The sequence below is a fragment of the Ascaphus truei genome, chromosome 4 (assembly GCF_040206685.1).
Source record: "Ascaphus truei isolate aAscTru1 chromosome 4, aAscTru1.hap1, whole genome shotgun sequence".
Classification (NCBI taxonomy): Eukaryota; Metazoa; Chordata; class Amphibia; order Anura; family Ascaphidae; genus Ascaphus; species Ascaphus truei.
In genome coordinates, this window is record NC_134486.1 from 339,004,563 (window position 1) to 339,030,838 (window position 26,276).

The 26,276-nt window shown below is 41.9% G+C and overlaps 1 protein-coding gene across 28 annotated transcripts in view; it reads left to right on the forward strand.

Moving 5' to 3' along the window:
• DST (dystonin) overlaps positions 1 to 26,276 on the forward strand; it is a 535,648-nt gene that overhangs the window by 451,895 nt on the left and 57,477 nt on the right. For all 28 annotated transcript variants that reach the window (XM_075598122.1, XM_075598131.1, XM_075598128.1 and 25 more), the window contains 7 exons: positions 4,482 to 4,643; positions 8,818 to 8,988; positions 10,169 to 10,335; positions 12,744 to 12,903; positions 13,454 to 13,538; positions 16,942 to 17,183; positions 22,347 to 22,553. In XM_075598122.1, coding sequence (XP_075454237.1) covers positions 4,482 to 4,643; positions 8,818 to 8,988; positions 10,169 to 10,335; positions 12,744 to 12,903; positions 13,454 to 13,538; positions 16,942 to 17,183; positions 22,347 to 22,553 — 1,194 coding nt within the window. The remainder of the gene's footprint in view (positions 1 to 4,481; positions 4,644 to 8,817; positions 8,989 to 10,168; positions 10,336 to 12,743; positions 12,904 to 13,453; positions 13,539 to 16,941; positions 17,184 to 22,346; positions 22,554 to 26,276) is intronic.

The window sequence follows — 26,276 nt, forward strand, 5'->3', positions numbered from 1 at the left end:
AATAGAGAAAAACACAATATAGTGTACACCAAGCATGTCAAACTCAAATGCCAACAAGGGCCAAATAAACAAGGTTTAAGTCTAGGTGGGCCGCAAAAAAAAACAAACTTAAATTTTCATAGAAACGTAGGTTTATTTCGAAAAGTAATGTGTGTGTGTGTGTGTGTGTGTGTGTGTGTGTACCTCACTAACCGAACCAAAAAAAAAGCCAGACGTGAATGACTTCTGAACCCATTAACCAGTGTCAGGATGCCCCCTCTTAACAATTTCCAAAGCAGAAATCCCGCCTGGGATCTTACCTGATCCGCAGTCCCTCAAGGTACTATACTGGAGAGGAGGTGTTCCCTACCTGTCTTCCGATGTCTCCCATGTGAAACTTGAGTCAGATCTGGAAGAAAGCAGAATAGGTTATTTCGGTGTAGGTATAGTGCAGTTAAGATAAAACAGAGAGAGTGGGTGAGGGTGACAGACAGAGGGTGACAGACAGATGTGTGGGGGAGAGAGAGAGAGAGAGAGAGAGGGTGGGAGAGAGAGAGAGAGGGTGGAGAAAGAGAGGGTGGGGGAGAGAGAGAGAGAGAGAGGGTGGGGGAGAGAGAGAGAGGGTGGGGGGGAGAGAGAGAGAGAGAGAGAGGGTGGGGGGGAGAGAGAGAGGGTGGGGGAGAGAGAGAGAGAGGGTGGGGGAGAGAGAGAGAGAGAGAGAGAGAGGGTGGGGGAGAGAGAGAGAGAGGGTGGGGGAGAGAGAGAGTGGGGGAAAGAGAGAGAGGGTGGGAGAGAGAGAGGGTGGGGGAGAGAGAGAGGGTGGGAGAGAGAGAGAGAGGGTGGGAGAGAGAGGGAGCGAGAGGGTGGGGGAGAGAGAGAGGGTGGGAGAGAGAGAGAGGGTGGGGGAGAGAGAGAGAGGGTGGGGGAGAGAGAGAGAGAAGGTGGGGGAGAGAGAGAAGGTGGGGGAGAGAGAGAGAAGGTGGGGGAGAGAGAGAAGGTGGGGGAGAGAGAGAAGGTGGGGGAGAGAGAGAGAAGGTGGGGGAGAGAGAGAGAAGGTGGGGGAGAGGGAGAGAGAGAAGGTGGGGGAGAGGGAGAGAGGGAGAGAGAGAGGGTGGGGGAGAGAGAGAGAGGGTGGGGGAGAGAGAGAGAGGGTGGGGGAGAGACACTCCCCCCCCCACATACACACACTCCCCCACATACACACACTCCCCCCACTCTCCCACCCCCCACATACACACACTCCCCCACCCCCCACATACACACACTCCCCCACCCCCCACATACACACACTCCCCCACCCCCCACATACACACACTCCGCCACCCCCCACATACACACACTCCCCCCCCCCACATACACACACTCCCCCCCCCACATACACACACTCCCCCCCCACATACACACTCCCCCCCCACATACACACACTCCCCCCCCCACATACACACACTCCCCCCCCCATACACACACTCCCCCCCCACATACACACACTCCCCCACATACACACACTCCCCCCACTCTCCCACCCCCCACATACACACACTCCCCCACCCCCCACATACACACACTCCCCCACCCCCCACATACACACACTCCCCCACCCCCCACATACACACACTCCGCCACCCCCCCACATACACACACTCCCCCCCCACATACACACACTCCCCCCCCACATACACACACTCCCCCCCCCCACATACACACTCCCCCCCCCCACATACACACACTCCCCCCCCCCACATACACACACTCCCCCCCCCATACACACACTCCCCCCCCACATACACACACTCCCCCCCCCCCACATACACACACTCCCCCCCCCCCACATACACACACTCCCCCCCCCCCACATACACACACTTCCCCCCACATACACACACTCCCCCCCCCCCACATACACACACTCCCCCACCCCCCCACATACACACACTCCCCCCCCACATACACACACTCCCCCCCACATACACACCCCCCCCACATACACACCCTCCCCCCCCCACATACACACACTCCCCCCCCACATACACACACTCCCCCCCCCACATACACACACTCCCCCCCCCACATACACACACTCCCCCCCACATACACACCCCCCACCCACATACACACACTCCCCCCCCCCACATACACACACTCCCCCACCCCCCACATACACACACTTCCCCACCCCCCACATACACACACTCCCCCCCCCCACACACACACACTCCCCCCCCCCCCCGCCACACACACACAAACAGCGACGGACGGATGGATGGATGGGGGGGGGGCATAGAAAGCGCCAAGGGTGCAAGGAGGGGGGGGGGGCGCAGAAAGGGGTGAGCGGCAAGGGGGGGGGGGCGCAGAAAGGGGGTGAGCGGCAAGGGGGGTCAGCGGCAAAGGGTGTTAGCGGCAAGGGGACCCGCCGCGGGAGCTCGGAGTGGAGCACACAGGGGGCAGTGAGAGGTGGTTTCCCCGCTGCCAGACCCGCCGCGGGAGCTCGGAGCGGAGCACACGTGGGGCAGTGAGAGGTGGTTTCCCCGCTGCCAGACCCGCCGCGGGAGCTCGGAGCGGAGCACACAGGGGGCAGTGAGAGGTGGTTTCCCCGCTGCCAGACCCGGCGGCAAGGAGCTCGGAGCGGAGCACACGTGGGGTCAGCACCAAAGGCGGGTTAGCGGCAAGGGGGTCAGCGGCAAAGAGGGGTTAGCGGCAAAGGGGGGTCAGCAGCAAGGGGGGTCAGCAGCAAGGGGGGTGAGCGCCTCTACCTCGGGTCCCTGTGGCTGCCCGCCCAGCGGGGGACATCGCGCAGCAGGCAGAGGAGCGGGAAGGCAGAGACACACTCACCGTGTGCTCTGCACAAAGCGGAAGCCCCGCCCCCGGCTTCCTCTGACCTGCCTGCGACCAATCCCCTGCATCCCGGCCGGCATTCTAAGTCCTGCCTCCTTCTTTCAAACCCATGCGGCCCTTCATCCAATCCCCTGGCAGCATTCACTCACACAGAGAATATTTACCAGCTGCCGCATCCTCCTCACCGCCGCCGTAACCGGGACACACTGGGTGGGCCGCACAGATACTCGGTGTGGGCCGCATGCGGCCCGTGGGCCGCGAGTTTGACATGCCTGGTGTACAGAGTGTATCTAGATAATGAGGATATGACACTGAACTTGGCTCATATGCCAGCCCACTTACTAGAGAAAAGAACATAAAGCTCATCAAAGGTTGTCTTCTTGCAGTTAATATCTCTATAAGATCCCAGGTCTGTGTATAATCAGGTATGGCTGTATTCCCCAAATGCTGCATGTGGATGTGTCCTCAAGACAAGAAAACAGACTCACACTTTGCGTAAATATCATAGGCAATAATAAACAGAGGGAGTTGTAGTTATACAGTAAGAGTCCACAGAGTCGTTCTGGGGCACTCAGATGCTGCATTGCTGTTAGCCAGCAGCTCTCTGATTGCTGCCGGGAACCCCCCACTTCACCGCTCCGCTTATCTCCCCGACCTCCCGGCGTGTGACGTCACTACCCAGTGCCTTCCTGCCTTCGTTATCGTCGGGTAACCCCGATGGGCTCTTATAACTACAACCCCCTCTGTTTATTATTGCCTATGATATTTACGCAAAGTGTGAGTATTCTGTGTGAAAGCCCACTAAAATATTGTGTCTTCTGGAACACACAGACTTGGGAAGGGCTGGATTTCCTCTGTTCAGCAATGCTTGTACTCCCAGAAGTGTGCGCGTTGCATCCTCCTTTTATCTTTATCGGCTATCTGATAAGGACGTGATTGACAAACATTTCCCAAATCAGAAGTCCCTAAAAATGAAATGTGTAATTCATAGCCTATCAACTGAAAGCATACACATCTTTGCTATTAGCTTGGTTAGGTTTGTTAAAAAAAAAAACCTCATAGTTTTCTGGCAGGCTGCATTGCATTGTTATTTAAAGGTAATTGTATTAATGGTTGATCTCTACTAGGAACAAAATGAACTGCCCCCCCAACCCCCACCCTCCACTCTTTCCCACTCTCCCCCCCTCTCCTCTCAAACATGCTCTATCACTGTCCCTCCATTCTCTCTATATCCCCGTTCCCGGCCCTTCTCTATCCCCCTCCCACCTTCTCTCTCTCTCCCTCCCCACACCTCCAATTCGCTCTCCCTCCTCCCCCCATTCTCTCACCCCTCTCTCCCAACATTATTTCCCCTCGTTCTTTCTCCCCCTCCCCTATGTCTCCTCCTCTCCCCATTTCTTTCTCCCCTATTCTCTCGCCTCCCCCTACCCTCATTCTATCTCCCCCTCCTCTTTTCTCTCTCCTCATTCTCTCCCCCCCTTTCCCTCATTCTTTCTCCCCCTTCCCCCATTTCCTCTCCCCCTTTCTTTCTCCCCTATTCACTCTCCTCCCCCCCTCCTCCCCTCCATTCGCTTTCCTTCCTACCCCCATCCCTCCATTCTCTCCCTGGATTTCTTCAATACGTTTGATGTTTTTTTTTAAATAAATGATGTTGGTTATTTTATATGCAGGCGTTCCAGAAAGAAGAGATTGAACCACTACAAGTTCGGTTGCAGGAGGTGAACTGGTTAGGTCAAGGGCTTATTCAAAGTGCTGGTAAAAATGTCAGCACCCAGAGCTTGGAACATGAACTTGAGGAAGTGAACACAAGATGGAATACTCTGAATAAAAAGGTGCTTATACACACAGCTTTTTTCCACAACGTTTTATTCTGTGGGCTTTGTTTTTCCTCAGTCTCCTTTGTTCCTACCCTTTAGGCTAAGGCCCCGCTCCCAGAGTCAGCGCACCTGCGCTGCTGACAGGCGGTGCGCTGAGATACACAGACCGCGATCTGCGGTCTGTAGGGAGCGGGAGCCGGAGCGGGAGGTGGGCGGGAGGTGGGAGGTTTGATCGGGAGGTGGGCGGGAGGTGGGAGGTTTGATCGGGAGGTGGGCGGGAGGTGGGCGGTTTGACAGGGAGGGGGGGCGTGGCTTGAGCGGAGGGACCCGCTACTCTCCCCCCCCTCCCTCCACGGACTCGGGCTGGAGCTGGAAGGTAAGTTTAAACACACACACACGCAGGCACTCATTCATACACGCGCACACGCACACACACAGGCAGGCACTCACGCACTCATACACACACACGCGCGCACACACAGGCAGGCACTCACGCACTCATTCATACACGCGCACACGCACACACAGGCAGGCACTCATACACACACACAGACAGAGGCAGGCACTCACGCACTCGGGCACACACACACAGACAGGCACGCACTCAGACACACACACAGAGAAAGGCACTCACCTGCTTTCACTCCACACTCCTCCCCGCTCCCCGAAGCCTCTCCTCCTCCCGAAGCCTCCCCTCCCCATTGGCTCACAGCCACACACGTCACGCGTCAACGCTAGGAAACACCATTCTCTGGTGTCTCCAGCGGCTGACGCGCTACAGCGTGTAGTCAGCTGTGCAGCCAGGGGGGACCGGGACCGGCTCGCGAGGATTCCCCTGCTGGTGGGGAACTCGCGACCCGCCGCCCACGCCAACGAGCGCAGCGGGACCGAGGCCTTACTGATGTGCTACATTTTCTCTTTCATGTCTGGGCATTTTCCAAACATAGGGCTTGTTCAAACATCAAATCTCCATGTGTGGCATTTTGTATTGTTGTGTTTAAATCACCTTTCCCCTCCCCCCCCAACCCCCTTTTTTTTACATTTGTTATGAGTTGGATAAGCAATTTAGCATATCTTCAAATCTGACACAGTTTGTTATGTAAGTTACAAAAACATGTGTATACAGATTGTATCGGCACATGTGGTATAGATGTAGCTGTGGTGTTAATTCTAATAATATTATTTTATAGTGCTATGTATAGCATTTTGAAAGCACAATAATTCCCTGCCCCATGGAGTTTAACATCTAATTTGAGGCATAGAGAGATATGGTGACTTGCCCAAGGTCACAAGGAGTTGACACTATGATCTAAACCGTGGTCTCCTGGTTACATAGTTACATAGTAGACGAGGTTTAAAAAAGACATACGTCCGTCAAGTTCAACCTATGCTAAATTTAGACAACAGATACTTTATCCTATATTTATACTTACTTATTGATCCAGAGGAAGGCAAACAAAAAAACCAGTGTCATGTCATCCAATGATATCTCATAAGGGGAAAAATAAATTCCTTCCTGACTCCAAGAATTGGCAATCGGATTAATCCCTGGATCAACATCCTTCCCTTGTTTACTTATTTGGTATATCCCTGTATACCTTTACTTTTTACTTTACTTTTTTGAATAAATCTATTGTATCTGCCCTCACAGTCTCCATGGGTAATGAATGCCACATTTTAACTGCCCTTACTGTAAAGAACCCTTTCATTTGTTGCTGGTGAAATCTCCTTTCCACTAACCTTAAGGGATGGCCCCGAGTCCTTTGTACTGCCCTTGGGATGAATAGTTCTTTTGAAAGCTCCTTGTACTGTCCCCGAATATATTTGTATATAGTTATCATATCCCTTATTAAACGCCTCTTTTCTAATGTAAATAAATCTAATTTAGCTAGTCTCTCCTCATAAATTAGATTGTCCATCCCCTTTATTAATTTGGTGGCTCTTCTGTGCACTCTCTCTAGTTCCATAATGTCTTTTCTAAGGAGTGGTGCCCAAAATTGTACTCCATATTCAAAGTGTGGTCTTACTAATGCTTTGTAAAGGGGCATAATTATGTTTACTTCCCTTCCATCCATTGTCCATTTAATGCAAGATAAGATCTTGTTTGCCTTTGCAGCTACTGCATTACTTTTGGCGCTAATGCTAAGCCAGCTATCTACAAGCACTCCTAAATCCTTCTTCATCAAGGATTCCCCCAATGTATCCCCATTTAATTTGTAAGTCGCCTGTTTATTCTTGCTTCCCAAATGCATAACCTTACATTTATCTGTATTAAACCTCATCTGCCATTTACCTGCCCAAGTTTCCTGTCTCTCCAAGTCCTTCTGGAGAGAAATTACAGTACATCCTGCTCTGATTCTACTACTGTACCTTACACAATTTAGTATCATTAGCAAAGATGGAGACTTTGCTCTCGATGCCAACCTCAAGAGCATTAATAAACAAGTTAAAAAGCAGGAGACCCAGTACCAATCCATGAGGTACTCCACTCACGACCTAAGCCCAACCTGAAAAATTTCCATTTATGACAACCCTCTGTTGTCTATCCTCAACCAGTTTTCAATCCAGGTGCATATATTTTTACTGAGTCCAATTTGCTTTATTTTGTACACCAACCTCGAGTGTGGAACTGTATCAAAAGCCTTTGCAAAATCTAAGTAGACCACATCAGCTGCATTACCCTGATCTAAATTCCTACTTACCTCCTCAAAGAAACAAATAAGGTTAGTTTGGCATAATCTATCCTTCATAAATCCATCCTGACTATCACTAATGATGTTGTTTTCCATAAGGTATTCCTGAATATTATCCCGTATTAAACAGTCAAGTAGTTACCCCACTATTGAAATCAGACTTACAGGCCTGTAATTCCTCGGTTGTGATCTAGCTGCCTTTTTAAATATAGGCACTACATCTGCTTAACGCCAGTCTTGTGGTATTGAGCCTGTGGAAATGGAGTAATTGAATATTAAATGTAATGGTTTGGCTATTACTGAACTTAACTCCTTGAGAACTCTTGGATGTATGCCATCGGGGCCAGGTGCCTTATTTACTTTTTTTTTTCGAGCGCCTATGAACTTCTTCCTCAGTTAACCAATTGTTCATTAATATGGAGGTTGTGGCTTCCGCCTGGAGCATTACTATTGAAATTGATTCTTCCCTGATAAACACAGAGGCAAAGAATTTGTTTAATACCTCTGTGTTTTCCTTATCTCCAATAATCTGCCTGCTCATCTCACAAGTAAAGTGTCCTATATTTTCTGTTCTCATTTTTTTATTATTAAGGTACTTAAATATCTTTTTAGGGTTGATCTTACTTTCTATTGCAATCCTTTTTACATATTACATTTTTGCTAATTTTATTGCCCTTTTTGCAATTTTTGTTACATTCCTTATAAATCTGATACGATGCCTCCGTCCCTTCTGACTTAAAGAATCTAAACGCCTTCCTCTTCTTGTCCATTTCCTCCCCTACCTGTTTATTTAGTCACATTGGTTTTGACTTATTTATTTTATACTTATTACCCAAGGGTATACTTTGATAAGTGTGCTTTTCTAACAATGTTTTAAAGACTGCCCATTTATCTTCTACATTTTTCCCTGCAAAAACATAATCTCAATGTATTACTTATAGGTTCAAAGTCAGTGTCATTATTGTTAGTGTCGATGCCTTTACTCACTGAGCCACTACTTCAGCCCGATTTAAGGTTTTGTTAACAGTGATCAAATCAATGGTCAAGATACTGTGACAGCAAATAGTAAAGAATATATTTAGATACATTCTCACCTCATATTCAGACTGGGGTCTTTGTGTTGCTTACAGGTGTGCCGACGAGTATTCTAAAACTTGCCTTGGGGCTATCACCAATAGGATCCAGGTACATGCTGGGTACATGCTGCAACATTTCAGTGACATTTCTGCAGAGACTAATGGCCCATCGGATTAACACCGCAGGGGTCCCTGGCAGTAACATTCAGTTTGAATGGGACTGCTAGGGACCCCCGCTGTTAATCCGATGGGCCATTAGTCTGTCTGCAGAAATTTCATTGAAATGTTGCATCATGTACCCAGCATGTACCTGGGTCTTGTTGGTGATTGCCCCAGATTTTTTTTAGAATACTCGTCGGCACTACAGTAGTCTGTTTTCAGTGAATGGCTGACAACTGCTGTAACAAACTTCATTTTTAGGTTGCTCAACGGGCAGCTCAGTTGCAGGAAGCCCTTCTCCACTGTGGAAGATTTCAGGATGCTCTTGAATCTCTTCTGAGCTGGCTCACAGACACAGAAGATCTTGTAGCAAATCAGAAGCCCCCTTCTGCAGAGTTCAAAGTGGTAAAGGCCCAGATTCAGGAACAAAAGGTATGTAAAATAATGACTTTTCAGTATGTCAGTAATACCCACCTGTGGTCCTGCACACCTCATTGTCATAATGAAATGCCAGCAGCTTGAAAATACAAATATGTATGTGTGTGTATATATATATATATGTATGTATATATATATATATATATATATATATATATATATATATATATATATATATATATATACACATATATATATATATATATATATATATACAGTGTTTGACAAACCTATACATTTGCACGCCCCGGGCGAGTGGATTTAACATCGTGGCGAGCTCCTATTGGCCCAAGCAGCACACATGTGGTACTAGGTGGCGAGTAGATTTTTTTGTTCGGCGAGTAGATTTTTTGGTGATTTGTCGACCACTGTGTATATATATATATATATATATATATATATATATATATATATATATATATATATATATATATGTGTTATTTTTACTACTCCTAGTTTACTAGATAAATACTACAGCTTTCACAGAATATTGCGTTCATAAACCAGCGGCAATTTACCTATTTTTGGCGAGAGAGTCACTTAAATTCCACACAGAGACATACCTGTGAACACACTGAAGGTACCTGGGAAATAAGCATATTTGTATATTTATACTTCTCGGTATCTTCTCAGGTATATTCACAGGTATCTCACTATGTGGAGTATAAGTGACTTTATTTGGAGGTATGTATCTAAGTATGCCCATAATCATATATTATCTCTAATCTGTCTAAAAATATAATGTATAACCTCTGATCATTTAATGTAACCATGTATTTGTCATCTTAACTCTATTCCCAGAACATACTTAAAAACGAGAGGTAACTATCAATGTATCACTTCCCGGTAAAACATTTTTTTAAATAAAAAATAAAGTGGGACCTACAGTATACAAAATATGACTGCCCCAGTCATACATTTTTACACTTTTTTGAGAGTTTGCAGAAAAAAAAATGATTAAGCCAAATTTTGATATGTTGCACATCTCTAGTAAAATGCTTACATTTTGCAGCATCAGCAATGTATATTTCTTTTTAGCATTTTCAGCGGTTGAAGGGTCTGTAGTGTGAAACTCTTGAACTAAGCTGCAGGAGCCACAGTGTGCCATCTGTGTCAACCTCAGTAAAAAAAAAATCCAGTATGGTATTCCATGTTTTTATTGTATTGTTTCCAGCTACTTCAGAGGTTGCTGGATGACCGTAAACCTACTGTTCATGTTATAAAGCGAGAAGGAGAAAAAATTGCTAAGTCTGCTGAACAGGCAGATAAGGAGAAGATATTGAAGCAACTGAGTGTCCTGGACAATAGATGGGATGAATTGCTGAAGAAAGCGGAGATAAGGTTTTAGAGCTTATGTTATTTTCCTCCTATGTGTCCTGGCCACTACAAAATAGATTAACTCCATTGTAGGGGATTGTAACACACTGTATTGTTTCTCAATGGTAGCAAAGTAGTGTAATGGGAAAGTAAGGGAAAAGAAAGCCCTAATTATGAATGAGTGTCTGAGTAAATGAAAAACATATTTTGTTGTAATTTCCCATCCTTAAGTACCCATTTATTCAAAATTACTTTTTTTAAACTGTCTCACAAAATGTATTGTGTTTTTATTTAATGCAGTATAGAGACAAATATTTTTTAAAACTTCAATAGGTGTAGAGTTTTGTAAATCGATTTAATTGAACAAATTTACAGCAAAATTACATATTAGCGGCTCAGAGTTACATGAGTTATCGCACCGTGATCCTGCGGTAACCACAGTATCTTTGATTTGAATGGCAGTTAATGCAGGATCGCTGTGTGATAACCTATGTCGGAGCTTAGTAAAACCTCCCTATAGTGCAGTTTAGAATGATGTATTCTTAGCAGAGACGGTAGAGCTGCAGTTGGAGCATCGGTAAAACAAACCATTATATGGTTGAGAGTTTGGGGATTACAATGAGGGTGATGTACTCGTTTATCATAGGTATGCATTGGGATGAGAGAATATTTATCTGGCATAAGTGAAACGATGATACATTTTCCATGTAATTATTAGCTAGCTTGTATGCATTGTAGGACATCTTATGTTTTAGGTACCTAGAGGTAATAACAATTTCAGAGCATGTTTAGATGGAATTAATGTTGTGCTGTTTTTATACTATTGTTCTGATGACCAAGAAAATGCACAAGTGATAACTTGTGTTACTATTACTGTACTTGACTAATGTACAGTATAAACTAGTCCATGTGCACAGAGCTGTAAAGACGCAATATAGGAGCAATGTAAAAGCAAAAGAAATACAGAGATAATGCAGGGATGAAAGCATCAGGCGTAAAAGTAAACATTCCGGGGACAAGAACCTTTTTTTAAACAGACCTGTAGGATTAAACGACAAATCAAATCCATCTGGTGTCTGCTACCTACAGCATGCGTATTATCATCCATAGCCATCCTCTGCACTCAGTATACAAAATACTGTACGTTCTTTGTTTTTAATATTGCGGCCTCTTTGCGGGGTGACAGGAAGAAAAGTAAAGATGTTTTGTCTATGTCTGAATGTAGAATACTCGGCATAGTAGATAAATGTATTGCTGTAGTGGTAGCAAAAAGTGGTTCTCCTAAAGAGGGGGGTGGGGGGGAAACAGACGGGTTCATAAGGGCCGAAGGAATTCAACTACACGGTACCAGAGCCAAGAAAGGCTTTTCCTGGTTTATTAATACACAGAATCCGCCCAAACTGTTTATTTAAATCTGTAATTGCATCTTGGGGCTCTGGCTTCTCTCTCTGTATTGATGATGTCACCAGATTCCCTCAATGCAATTACAACACAGCTCTTTAACAAGGAAGCCATGTCCTTCAGTACAACTAGGTGGGACTTTGTTCTTCAGGATGTTTGGGACTTTCCATCCTATCAGAGCTGAGGCAAAGTAGTGTGTCTCAGGCCCCATTAGGGTTTAAACAGAAGAATGCAGAAATATTTTAAGTACACTCATAAAATCTATGCCTTGTAATTTGGAAGGATAATAAGTCGGATATTTTATTGTTTTAGGAAAAATGAGTTCACGAGATTTTTTTAGTGATTTCATCATGGAAATGTCTTTTGTATAGGAAATAATGTTGAATTCAAGATGAGTGGTGGTTAATGGCTTAAATGTTTTCCTGAGTTAAGCAATAAAAAAAAGCTATGGTGCTCAAAGAACAAACTACAGTGATAATACTGGGGACACTACTTGTATTTGCAGTGTACATGAACAGGAGTTCAAATCTAATTCTGTGGTACTGTAGTTCTACTCTAGTTGTGGAAAATGAGTTTTGAGCGTCATTGAGCCGTGTGTATCACTGACTATATAAAAAATAATACATATATTTAACATGTTCTGCACTCTCCCTTTTCCATGCTGATCATATTCTTCATTTTGAAATGCACCGTTGACCATCCTTCTGAGCACGTACTGCAATTCTGATGTAAAGTAATATTTTCATGGCTCATTTAGGGGCCTCCATCAAGTGCCTTTCTCTTGTGATTTCCAACGATCTTGGATGTTGACATTAAGTATCCTCTGTCACATGAAATGGCTGTGAATATAAACCACAGTTGTCATACATTTATTTTTAGATAGCCCTGATTACCTACTAAAATGACATCAATTTGTTGAGAATCCATTATTCTTTAAACATATAAACGACTTTTTTAGCTACAGATTTTCATACATTGCAAACTTTTTACAGTTGTAAATATATTGTAAAACAATTGTGGTTTGTTTGCAGAAATCGTCAGTTGGATGGTATCCTGGTAGTAGCAGAAACATTTCATGACGCATTGGAACCCTTGTCTGAGTGGCTCACGATCACTGAGAAAAAGCTGGCGAACGCTGAGCCCATTGGAACGCAGTCATTGAAACTTCTACAGCAGATTGCCCAACAAAAAGTAAGACAGATCATACTTTTGTATAGAGAGCATCAGTGTGTATTCCAAATCTGATGATGAACTGGTGTTACAATTGAACTTCTAAAACACCAGTGTTTAAAATAAATAATAAACAATGTATTGAATAAAATGTATTATGTCTGAAAACCAGTCATTTTATTTGTTGTTTGCTTTAAGCAAAGAGTAGACTTTAAATTGAGGTTCGGCAAAGGAGATTATTGTGTTGAGTGAAGATATATTGCTTTACATGTTTGTCTTTTTATGTACAAATTATAAAAAAAATATCCAAATAACAGTACAAAAAACTTAGGATGTGTGGCAATCTGACTTGGTAGGTTTCTTACATATAACTGGCTAAATATAATTTCCTGCTAATTTTAGTATTAACAGATCTCAACAATAGAATGTTAGCCTAATATCTGTCCAGTCGTTTGGCATATGAAATGGGAATTTCACCTCTTCATGGCTCACTGCTGCCTCAGCCCTTATTTGAGTTGTGTCATCTAAGATCATTTTCCTTGACTAAAGCAATGTTTTGTTTGTACTGCAGCTTCTTCAAGAAGATATTGTGCTTAGAAAACAAAATGTGGACCGAGCCATACAAAATGGGCTGGAGGTACTTAAGCAAACAACTGGTGAGTCCTTTATTCAGCAGATGATTTTTATGACACCTGAACTAGAAAGGTCAGCACTGTAAAAGTTAATTGCTCTGTTAAGCGTGCTTTGTAGAAGGAAAGAACTGGGATCCCATAGTTACAAGCCATAAGGTGTCTACTGGTGACAGAAGGTGTCTTATGATTAGCACTGCTAAGTAAAATTTGAGACGCAATGTTTAGCAGATTCTTCATCTAATGTAGAGCAGGGGTGTGCAAACTGGGGGGCTTTCCCCCCGGGAGACGCAAAATGTCCTGGGGGGGGGGGGGCGCTTACAGAGGCCCCACGCTCTTTTTCACATTTAGATAAAATGTCGGGGAGTGCACGAGTCCTCTGTATGCCTCTTACCTGCTCTCCGGCGGCTTCTGGTGATGCGTTGTCATGACAACGTGGAGTCAAATGACAACGCATTGCCATGATGACGCCATCGATGCCGGATTAAAGGTAGGGGGGGGGGGCACGAGCAGAGGGGAGAGCAAGCAGGGGGGGTGCAAAGAAAAAAGTTTGCACGCCCCTGCTGTAGAGTACAAGTCTCTACTTATTTAGTTGAGGTACATTTGAATAAAATCAATGTATCGATTAAATAAATGTAGCTGAATAGAATTGAGGAATTGTTTGTATGAGACATGTCTATAGATGATAGTTGTCAGGACAAAACATGTTCGATATTGTGTAGCAGGGATGGCCAACTCCGGTCCTCAAGGGCCACCAACAGGTCAAGCTTGACTGATTGGGCCTCCTGTGCTGAAGCAGGGATATCCTGATAACCTGACCTGTTGGTGGCCCTTGAGGACTGGAGTTGGCCACCCCTGTGGTATAGTAATAAGGGACCTGAATGACTTGATTTTTGAAGAAGCCAATCAACATGTCAACCAGTAAAGATGCAATTACTTAGTTAATCACTTGTTGTTTCTCATAGACTTTTACTTTTCCAGGTAAAATAGTACGTTAGTTAGGACAATATTCTGCCCCCTGGAGTTTTCTGCAATGTATAGCACAGAAATCACCTGCCAGTTAGAACTTTCTTTTTGCCTGAGATTTGGAGCTATTTTTGTTTCCCCTGGAAGGAGATTCAAACCTAGTAACTTCACCAGTAAGTGTCCCAGGAAATGGGCTGGTTCTGGAGCAGAAAATAGTTTGGTTCACATCTTATAACAAACATATGACGAGTAAAAAAAAAAAAAAAAAAAAACGAGTAGGGGGGGCGGGGGGGCTGCTGCTTTAAGTACAAGCTACAAAAAAAGCACTATTATATGTTTATTATATGTATTTATTATATTTGTTCAGAAAAATATAATATTTTTTTTTTTTAATTATAATTTACATTTTATTCTTTCTATGATCCTGTTAGATAGGCATGGATTATTAATATTATTAACGATAGGATGAAGAAATTAGACACATGTAAAAGTGAGAAGCAGCACACAGCAAAACTAGGATATAAAAACTGGAAAAAACAAAAAAACAATAACTTTAATGAAAGATGGTTTTGCTTGTCATTATTTTTCTGAGTATACTCATATTGCTATGGTGATGATTTTAATTTCCCAGTGTAGACAACCAGTAGAATAGCACAGTTTTCAAATAATAATTGCAGTTTTTGCTAAAGAATGTGCCATATGTCACACTGACCTCACCCGAGAGTTGTTACGGTCTAATAGTAAAATCATTGTCTCTGAATTCAGTCACTTTCAAATTGGCTTCTGTTCATGATACCTTCTAAATGAAAGATCTCACGTAGGACCTAATGAAACTAATCACACTGTTATGTTTAAAGTTAGATGGGGTTTTTTTTGTTTTTGTTTTGGTTAATCAGACTTAAAGCAAATATTGTTAAAGATTGGATACTGAAATGTTGGGTGCATTGTACTGCAATTATCACTGCCTTATATCCAAGTGAAACCCGTTTTCTACAATCAACTTGCTGGCAAGGAGCGATTTGGCAATAAACGTAATAAACTGAATTACATTATTTTTGGGGGGAAAAGCAAACACTGTTCAGAGAAATTGTAAACAGTTCACAAAGCGTGGCACTCACGTAATGTAGAATCCTTGCCACGGGTGCGCTGCCACAGTGGTACGGTTATGAAACCGCTACACACCGACAATCCAAGAATCAGTGAAGATCTGGGACTCGTGTGTGAAAAGGGTATTAAATGTATTCAATGTTTTTATACTTTTTTTCACCAGACCACATGAGTGGCACATCTTTATTCATTCTCAGAGAAATTGTAAGAACATTTTCCAGACTTTAAAAAATTTCACGGGTGGATACATGTGTGTTCTCACTTATTGAGCTGAATTTCCAAGTGCCATGACCTTTTTTTTACCAATATAACATGACAGTATTACCAATAGGTTATGAACACGGAAGAAGTCCACATTTATTCGCACGTTTTTTGTGTCTAAATCAAGGCCCTTTGAAGATGTTCTACTAGCTAAGAAAAGAGAGGAGAGGTGGCTCAAATATACCACCTTTCCATTCTGACGCTCAACCTTAATGTCTCTTATGATTGATACCTGGCTGAGTCTAGTGGTGGTGACATTTTGGTCAGTAGAAGAAACTCACTTACTAGCAGAAAAAAAGCACTCCTCGATTTACCCCCCCTCCCGTTTTTTGTTATTATTTATGTATGTTTTTAAGTTATCTTAACAAGTAGGTCCCTCGGAGCTGATCCATGGTCCCCTGACACATATGGGGTTTAACAACCTAGCAAAAAGACATGCTCGTTAAGATAAAAAGGTCACCAGGGTCAACCTCACTTTGGTGGTCAATAGAGAACCACAATATCATGACATTTCTGCTTTCTATTGATGACTGTTTAAAGCCGACACAAATAAAAATGTAAATTACTCAGGAACTTGGCGGTTCCCAGAGGATGTTATCTACAGATCAGTCAGTATACCCCCAATTCTGGTAATACTTAAAAAAAAAAAAAAAACTGTAGGGAGATTTGCTACTTTAAACTCATGTTATAATAATAATAATAGCATGTTCTTGTATAGCGCTGCTAGTTTTACGCAACGCTTTACAGAGTCATTTTGCAGGCACAGGTCCCTGCCCCGTGGCGCTTACAATCTATGTTTTTGGTACCTGAGGCACAGAGAGATAAAGTGACTTGCCCCATTAAAAGGAAATTCCCCATTACCTAAAATATGTTTAGAAGGTAAATTAGTTAAATAAGGGAAACTAACTAAATAATTGTTCTAAGCAAATACAATACCCTACAGAAGTGAACAGCTTTATAAAAATAAGAATTTACAGCAGTGGAACCCTAATTTCAGAAATGAAAAGCCAAACCCTCCATCAAAACTGAACCCATTCTTTAACATGAACTCTGTGCATGGCTAATAGAATTATTAATTTCTTTTTAACTGTTTTAGGGGATGACATTGTTGTAATTCAAGAAAAGTTGGATGGCATCAAATCGAGATATTCGGATATCACAAAGTTAAGTTCAAAAGTGTCCAAAGATTTGGAGCAGGCGCTGCACCTAGCAACACAGTTCCAGTCAACTCATGTGGAGCTCGGCAAGTGGCTGGACACGGTGGAAGTTGAGCTCAAGGAGTATGAAACGCAGGACCATAAAAGAGAAGAATTGAACGTTGAACGAGAGCGACAGAAAGTAAGATGCATTTTAGTGTTAGTAGACTATATCGCAATTAGAAAAGAATGCGTAAACCTAATATGGTAACCAGCAATAGTAATTTAACAAGCGTACCTATTTCTTAAAATGGCTACATAAATATTTCAAAGCTTTTGTGACTGAAATGATAACCACTGTCTAAATCATGTGGTGTGCTTAAAGAAGGAGGGCACTATGTTTATTATTAGCTCAAAGATAAGAGTTAGGGGCCTATTCTCTAAATTTCGGTATGTGGCTTGTTGAGTACACTATACAAGTGATTTTGCATGTGTCGCTATTCACGAAGCTGTGATAATATGTCAAAATCTCTTGAAAATTGATTTTTTAACACATTAGCACTCTTCCTCTGACAATTCGTGAGGTAGCTCAAGCAAGGCTGAAACTCAACATTTCTTTGCCCGTAACTGTTAGTCACAAAGCTCCGAAATGCAAATCGCGGGTTAAACACTCGCATTTTTTTTGTCGGTGCCTAAAAGGTGGCAAAATATGAATTGCGATTTCCTTCCAGAGCCTGAAATAGGAGGAGGTGGTGCTGCTAATCTAATAGATATCTCCAGGTGTATATATGTCCCTTCAAACCTCCCTCTCAAAAAAATTATGGAGACATGCCTGTGCTGAAAATGAATATATCTCAGGTACCACTATAACCAGTATAGTACCATATGCTAATATCTATACAGTATAAAGTATATTTAAGCGAGTCACGCATATTTAAAAACATATCCTTAAAAACAATCAGTTTAAAGACCCTTGTGATGAATGGGGTGCCAACAGGATTAGAACCCACAACTTCTGCTCTTAGGTTAGGAAGTAGTCATCCTCCTCCTCCTCGCAAAAACACTATTTCAGGCACTGGAGGGAAATTGCGCGTTAAGTTTATTTTGCTTGTTAAGCAAATACAAACTAGTGCGGTATGGCATTTTCTTACCAAACACTAAAAAATGATTTTTCTTAGTGAATACCGTTTTTACACAAATTTCATACCATGAGGTAGGAACATGCAAACACGTTTGATGTTTCAATGGACTTATTCACGTTTAGTGAATAGGCCCCTTCGCCTTTATTGTTGCAGAGATGTCTCTCTTCTCACTTATGATCCAGTGAGGATGCTAATTTTAGTTTTTTATTTGTATTTGTCTATTTTTATGCATGTATACAAAGTTAAAGCCTAAGAAGACATGTTGGCTCTATTATCATTATAATGAATTAAAAATAGATATTCATAGACATATTTGTATGATTAAGATAAATAGTTTGTTTGACATGGTTTTATCCTATTTTAATGATGGAAAGAAATCTTATGAAATCCCTTTGTTCGTGTGTCACCTTCAGTTCTTTTTTTTTTGGCTGAATGTAAAATAGTCTAAATATTATTTCATCTTATGCGTCGAAGGACCATTGAACACATTGACCTGTTTGTAATGTTATTACGTTTTTAATGTGCTCACAGTCACTCTGTATATTTGTACATATTGAGCTAATCAAGGCCAAGTGTATTAGATATATCACATTCTTTTAGAGTTCCCTTATCTCAGTGCCAACTTGAAAGCTAGTTCGAGCCACAGTCACAAATACATGAATAAGAACAATTTATAAACACATTGTGGAATGCTCAACACATAAGTATCTTTAAATAAAGATGATACGGCTCCTTGACTGGAGTACCCTTTCAGTATCAAATTATGAGGCAATCTAATATACAATCCATTCAGCTGGTAGTATCCCACTTAGCACTGCAGTAAGGTATACACACAAAGTGTCCAGGCACATATATAACAATATAGTGTGATGAAAGAGATATTTCTCAAGGACTCACATGTAGTGAGTAATAAGAACAAGTAGCTAAAAATGTAATATTTGTTCTTTCTTTAGAATTACAATAACAAATGTAAATCTTTGATTGTTTTTGTCTGTTTCCCTTCCTCTTCTATGTGTGGCAGGCACTGCTTCTGGTGCCTGCTTAATTCTCTCTCTCTCCTCTCTCTTCTCTCTCTCTTCTCTCTCTTCTCTCCTCTCTCTTCTCTCTTCTCTCTATTCTCTCTCTCTTCTCTCTCTTCTTCTCTGTCTCTTCTCTCTCTTCTCTCTCTACTCTTCTCTTCTCTCTCTTCTCTCTCTCTCTCTTATCTCTCTCTCTCTTCTTCCTTATTGGCAGTAAGCAATTACAACTCTAAAGAATAATCCTTATGACCCACAGTTTTTCACAATAATATGTTATGATCCAATGGGTCCTTATTACCACGAGGCAAGCACAGAAAGTAGAAAAGTTGTTAAAAAAAAAATCTGAGGATTGGGGGCCACCAGGTTCTGAGATCACTGTGCAAGTGCAGATGCTTTTTATTTTGTTTTGAGTTTTTATTGGAAGTACTGTAAAACACAACTAAGATTGTTCTACTTCCCAGCATAGGTAACAATGGCTAATGGCTAAAGTGGTGTTTCAGAAGGCATTCTGTTGTGGGAGATGTAGTATAACAGGATTGTGGATGCTGCTCATTTTTCAGCCGAGAATACACAGTTTACAATCAAAAAACAATTATTGGGAATATAAAAAATGCTTTTCATTTGGCCTGCGCTGTTTGTGCATCATGCATTTGTCATTCATACAAACACAGTAATCGTTGGCTGATAACGGCATCTTGGCCCACATAGTCTTTCCATTTCCCAAACTTGAATCTTTGGACCCTACTATGAAGAATTAGACCAACCGTAAGGATTTAGGTAGATCGGAGGAATAGTCACATGTGGCAACTACAATGTAATGCCAGAAAATGCAAAATAATGGTCACAAAAATCCAAGGGCAGAATACAGGATTAATGGCACTATAATGTCAACTACTATAGAGGAAAGGATCTGAGAGTCATTTTTTCATCAGCTATGTAACAATGTAATGGGGAAAGACAGCAAGATGTTAGATTGTATAGAGAGAGGCATTAGCAGCAGACAGAGAGAGGCAGTGATGCCATTTTCCTGGTCATTGGTAAGACCTCACTTGGGGGCACATACATCAAGTGCCGGTACAGGTTATCGCACTTTTGTCTGACATTAACTCCCATTTAAGTCAATGGCAGTTAACGCCAGAACGGCTGTGATAACCAGTACTGGTGATTGAAGCATGCGCGTCCTAGATTACAGTACTGGAGACCATACTTCCAGGACATAATTAAATTGGAAATTGTGCAAAGAAGGGCTAATAAAATGGAGTATGATCTACAGCACAAGACTTACTGTATCAGGAAAGGCCAAAGGATCTTTAATATGTACAGCTTATGGGATACAATGGAGAGGGGGGGATAGGATTTATATATTTTTTTGTTTCAAACATTTTTATTATTTTCTGACAGGGGTACATTCACATCACATGGTTGTTTATAGACAGTAAACTTAATTAACATATACATTTAAAAGTGAACAACCCGAAGCATCTCAAGGTTGATTGATCGAGAAGAGGCGATCTGCCCCTAGTATTTTGTAACCTCCTATGCATTTAGATTCTACTATGTAGATCCCGTCCGGGAGAATTAACAGTTTTAGGAGGATCTTAGATCAAACCCCTTATATTAGTACTGTAAAGGATAGGCAGAGAGAGAGAGGGGGAGAAGAGAGAAGAACAGAAGAAGGGGGGAGAGAGGGGATAGGAACGGGGAGAGCTAAGGGAAGGGGTGTAGTTGTCCTCCCCTCCACCTTGTCAAAAGACCCTGAGTAGACATGAACTCCCCCTTAGAGGGGTTAGTATTTTTTAAATACATGAATAGTTTCAACTAAGTACGGTAGGGAACATATTTCAGAGAATGAAGAGTGCTAGAACAAGAGGCCATGCGCTGGAGCTGGAGGGTGAGGAAGTTCTTTGTAGGGGAAATGTTAGTGGTTTGATGGAATACCTCCCAGCAGAGGTGATACAGGCTAATACAGTGAGGGAATTTAAAAAATGCTTGGGATGGACATGAGGCTATCCTACATCCAGAAGAAATGCAAGGATCAAATATGGTCAGAGGTTTTACAGCAGATAGGAAAATGGGCAGACCTTGTGGGTCAAATGGTTATTTTCTTATGGAAAAAAAGATCTCTGTTTCTATGTTACTGGATGTACGTATGTATGTATGTCTTTATTTATATAGCGCCATTAATGTACATAGTGCTTCACAGCAGTAATACACGTGATTAATATATAAATAACAAATAATACAAATAACAGATCATGGGAATAAGTGCTTCAGACATAAAAGTAACATTTAGGAAAACAAGCCCCTGCTCCGAAGAGCTTACAATCTAATTGGTAGGTAGGAAAAACGTACAGAGACAGTAGGAAGGTGTTCTGGTAAGTACGTCTGCAACGGGCCAAGGTTTAGGTGTTAAGTATCAGCCACGGAGTTACTCATATGCTTTGTTAAGAAGGTGGGTTTTAAGATGAGTCTTAAAGGTGGATAGAGAGGGTGCTAGTTAGATATTGAGGCGAAGGGCATTCCAGGAGGTTTGGGGCAGTCTGTGAGAAAGGTTTAAGGTGGGAGAGGGCTTTAGACACAAAAGGGGTAGAGAGAAGGGAGGGGAGGCTTGTGCCAGTTCGTTATGTATTTGCCCTCATACCACCACTGGGGAGGCAGTTCCATGTATCCTCTACTCTGTATTATCTTTGTATTTTACATATTCTTGTGAAGTATTTTAAAGTCCTAATCTAATCACATTACATATTTTTTCTTTAAATGTGTATAGTTTAGCTTCTTAAGTTTTTTTTCTCAGGCTTCATAGTTGCCTTTATTTGATCAGTTCCCACCTACCTGTCCTGGACACCATGTGATGTGTAACAATTTCCCTGTAAATAGCATCTCTACTTTCCCCCCCCCCCCCTTTTTTTAATCTGTTATAATTTCTGACAAAAAGGGATATGAAAGATTGTTATGTTTACTACTTTTCTTACGATATCACATTGTTAACTTTTGAAATAGCTTAAAAAGGCAAACAATCAATGGAAATTAACACCTTTACTGCCACTATGAAAAAACACATTTATGGACATTACAAATACTTTGTAGAACTTTACTGATAGAAATAGTGGGAAGTTTTTTGTTTTTACAGTTGTCTGCATGTCATATAGAGTATCAATGTGTGCAAGATATAAAGTGTAAGCAATGTGATCTGCCTACTTCAAGGTGCTGAAACAAGAAGCCAAGACTCACAAGGCATTGTTGGACTCCCTGAATGCCGTGAGCAGTGCTTTGCTGGAACTGGTGCCGTGGAGAGCGAGAGAAGGGCTTGACAGAATGGTAACAGAGGATAATGAGCGGTACAGATTAGTAAACGACACTGTAACGCAAATGGTGGAAGAGATAGACGCTGCCAGACTGAGATCTCAGCAGGTACAGAAATATTGATTGGGTTTTTTTTTCTCCAGTGTATAGAAAATGGCCTTCATGTCTTTGGACAGGAACAAAAGTTTTCAGTAAAATAATGTTTGCCACCCATTTGTTATGCATGAACGACAAAAGAGCTGCTTGAAAAGAATCCATCAAAACTTGTGAGATATTTAGGAGCTGGAGCAAAGCTAATCTGTATATTGTTAAAGCCATCTGCTTCATTGTGAAGGGACCTCTTCTATGCTAACAGAAACTGTGCATGGTTACTTTGATTTATGCAATCAAGATAGAAGACGTGGTTCCTATAGATAAGAGTGCTGCTACGTGTATTTTTTATTTTTTTTCTCTGTGTAATGAATGATGTGTAAGAAACATAGAGCTATATTTACAGAAGGGGTCTTATGGCATAGCACGGCCTAGTATAAGTGGCCCATACCTTTTCTGAGTTTCCAAGCATTAAAATAACCGTTTACACCATATTGTTCTACTTAATAACAATTTTGTCCTAATGTGTACGTTCATTTAGAAGTAGGCAATTATGAAACTTATCAGTCTTGATAAATATGAAGGTTGGGAACTTGACCTTGTACTGGAGTAACTTGGTGTCGTTGGAATCTCGATTGCTTTCCTGTCTGATAGCAAAGTGCATTGAAACGAAAGGAGGAAGGCAGGACATTGCAGCTCATTTCCATATAGCCTTTTATCATTGTCACCAGGAGTGGATATTGGGTACTGCATTTGAAAACACGGAGTTCATAGCTATATAGATTTGTTGTAGGCTGTGAGACCTTTCAGAGGTCCCAGAGAGGGTCACAGGCACACTGTAATAGCAGCAACATAGATCAATTGCCGGCGCTCTTAGAGATGGGGAAGATCCTGTAATACCCCAGAGAGATCACGAAGTAGAAGGAAAACATCCAGGCACACGGTCTTGCAAAAAAGTTGATTTTCTTTTGTTGTAAATTCCTTATTTATATTCCACATTTTTTTAAATAACAGTGGGGTTACTGCAGTCCCATTCAGTTTGAATGCTGTGTTAATCCGATGGGCCATTAATCTGGCTGCAGAATCTCACAGAAATGTTGCAGCATTTACTGTGAGATAGCCACAGTATTTTCCCAGGCATGTCATCGGATACTGGTGGCTGCATCAAGTAGTCTTTGCCAAAGACAGCTTATGTGGTCGAAATGTTGGTATTGCCATTAAATTAACTTTTTCGCAAGACCGTGTGCCTGGATGTTTTCCTTCTACTTCGTGACTTTTTAGAGGACCAACATGATAATTCCTCATAGATGAAATGCTAGTGTACAGATCTCTTGAAATCTCACATGATTCTTCTTACTTAAGTGCATGAGTATTTAACAATTAAAGATAATCTGTTGATTCAATAACTATGGGGTGACTACAGCAATTATTGAATCTCTACAGGGTATTTCAGCTTGTATATGCTTCACCTTTAGCAGTTTAAAATTGTAGTACCACGCAGTTCTTCACTTCAAGATGGGAGTACTGTACAAATGCATTTTGGTTTCAGTACAGCACTACTTACTGTTGAGTTTGTCTATGGTTCTACCAGCGGTCCCTAATAACACAAGTGGTAGTCCATAAAGCTCTCAAAATCCACTTAAGCAGAACTCTTCTCTACCACATGACTACTCTATTACTAACAGCACATCAGTGCTGGAGGTTGGTTCATGACCGTTCTGATTTTCAAATGCTGGTCCAGTAATTGTGATATTTTTCTACTTAAATATTGTAAATGGTAGCAGAAATGCTGATGTCCTCCTCTTTTCAAATTCATTAACACTGAGGTAACTTTGTGAACTTTGAAGAATCTCTTGGAATTTTGATCATTAAACAATCTGGACATGAACTCCACAGTCAGAAAACAAACAGGGATAATCTGGACCTATCTTTGTTTTATGCAGCTAGAATACTATTCATAGTTAAACTACTGAACTCTTCAATGTGCCATCCCACATCCCCAGCCAGAAAACATACTTTTGTAATAACATTTAACAGTTTAACTGGCTTCCATAAACAACTCTGATAATCCTAACAGCAAAACTTTGGCTGCTTTCATTTTGGGGAAAATTAGTTACAAGTTGAATTTTTGTGGCCTCTGAATGGAGAAGTGTTTGCCAATCAATACTTTTCTTTATCCTTATCCCACCCTGCCCTTATCAGAGAACCAATACAGATAAAGGGGAAACCAAACTCCTTCCACGTCTAACGTAATCATTAAAAATACTTACAGTATAGGTGTTACATCTGGTTTACAAATAGACATACATTAATCAATCAATCCCTACACATTTCACTGGAATTAGTTCACTTTGGTCTTAAAATGGATTGCCCCTTTAGGTCTCATACTGTACATGTGTTTGAGACAGGCATGAACGTAGGTACAGTAAGACACTATGGACAGTAAGACACTATGGAATATATTAAGTAAAGTGCAGTAGCCCTTTTTGCCACTCTCACTTTAATGACTACTAATGAATAACAATGAACAAAAGCCCATCTACAGTATTTCTTTGCACTGTGTTCAACAGACAAAACACGAACTAAAACTATCATGAAATGGTATGTCTTAATGTTAAGAACACATGATCCAGTGTTAAACAGCTATATAGGATTAAAGTATAGGAAAGATTGTTAAAAGAAGAACACATTCATCAAACTATAACAAATGGCTTTGATCTATATCAGACAGAAACGTTACAAGAGTTGAAAACAAATGGTGCAGTGTGTTTTTAAATTACACTCTTGACTGAAAAATGGAGAGCAAATAAAGCTCTGTTGAGGACAAACAAAAAATATTAAATAACCACTAGTGATGGGTCAATATCATCATCGCTACCACGGACACGGCACGTTATCATTACAGGAAAACGCTCATCTCATCTCACCCCCCCATCTTCAGGTCCTCTTTATTTCTTCTGCAGCTGTAAGTTACACTGCGAAATAAGTCTGTACACAACTGAATGCTAGCAGCACATTAGTTATGGTGCCTTCTTAAGCTGCCTAGAGAAATACACTGAAATGGGCTTTTGTCATTCACACGCTATGTTTAATACAGAAGAGAATCTGACTGAAGGCTTAAAGGTGAATTCACGTAAGGAGCAGATGGAAATTGGGCTAAAGACTGATTGTTGTACTCATCCCATTATATACTTATATTTTAAAGTAGTTGCATAATTAGGAATATTACACAGTATGGACTGTACGTTAGAAAGTAGGCCACAAGCTTTGCTCAAGCTGTTTCCATTAGGCCATGATTATACCAAAAAATGCCCGGAGCAACGCCAAAACAAATAGTATACATCCCCGCAAAGTGTTTATACCTATGGCGATGGTCGCTCCGCGTCCTACTGCCATGCAAGAAACGGTTGAAGAGATTTGCAAATTTGTTTTCAGGTTGCGACTGCCGCGTCACGTGACGCAGCTGTCCAATCAAAGTACAGATGTCAGCCTTGTCTCCCATGCAGTCGCGCGTGCAGAAGAAAGTGCTTGTGCACATGTTGCTCTGCGACATCGCAAATGTGGCGTCACAGATGCGCGCGCGCACATTGCCGTCCCTCTGTATAATCGCAGCCTTACATAAACAATTCTTTAAAAGAATTCCCTAGGCATTTCCCAAATCTCCTCTAGTCCTGTTTCTTCTTTGTTCACTGGCAGGACCTCAATTCATAGCATATAAGATAATGAGGTTCAATGTGAATC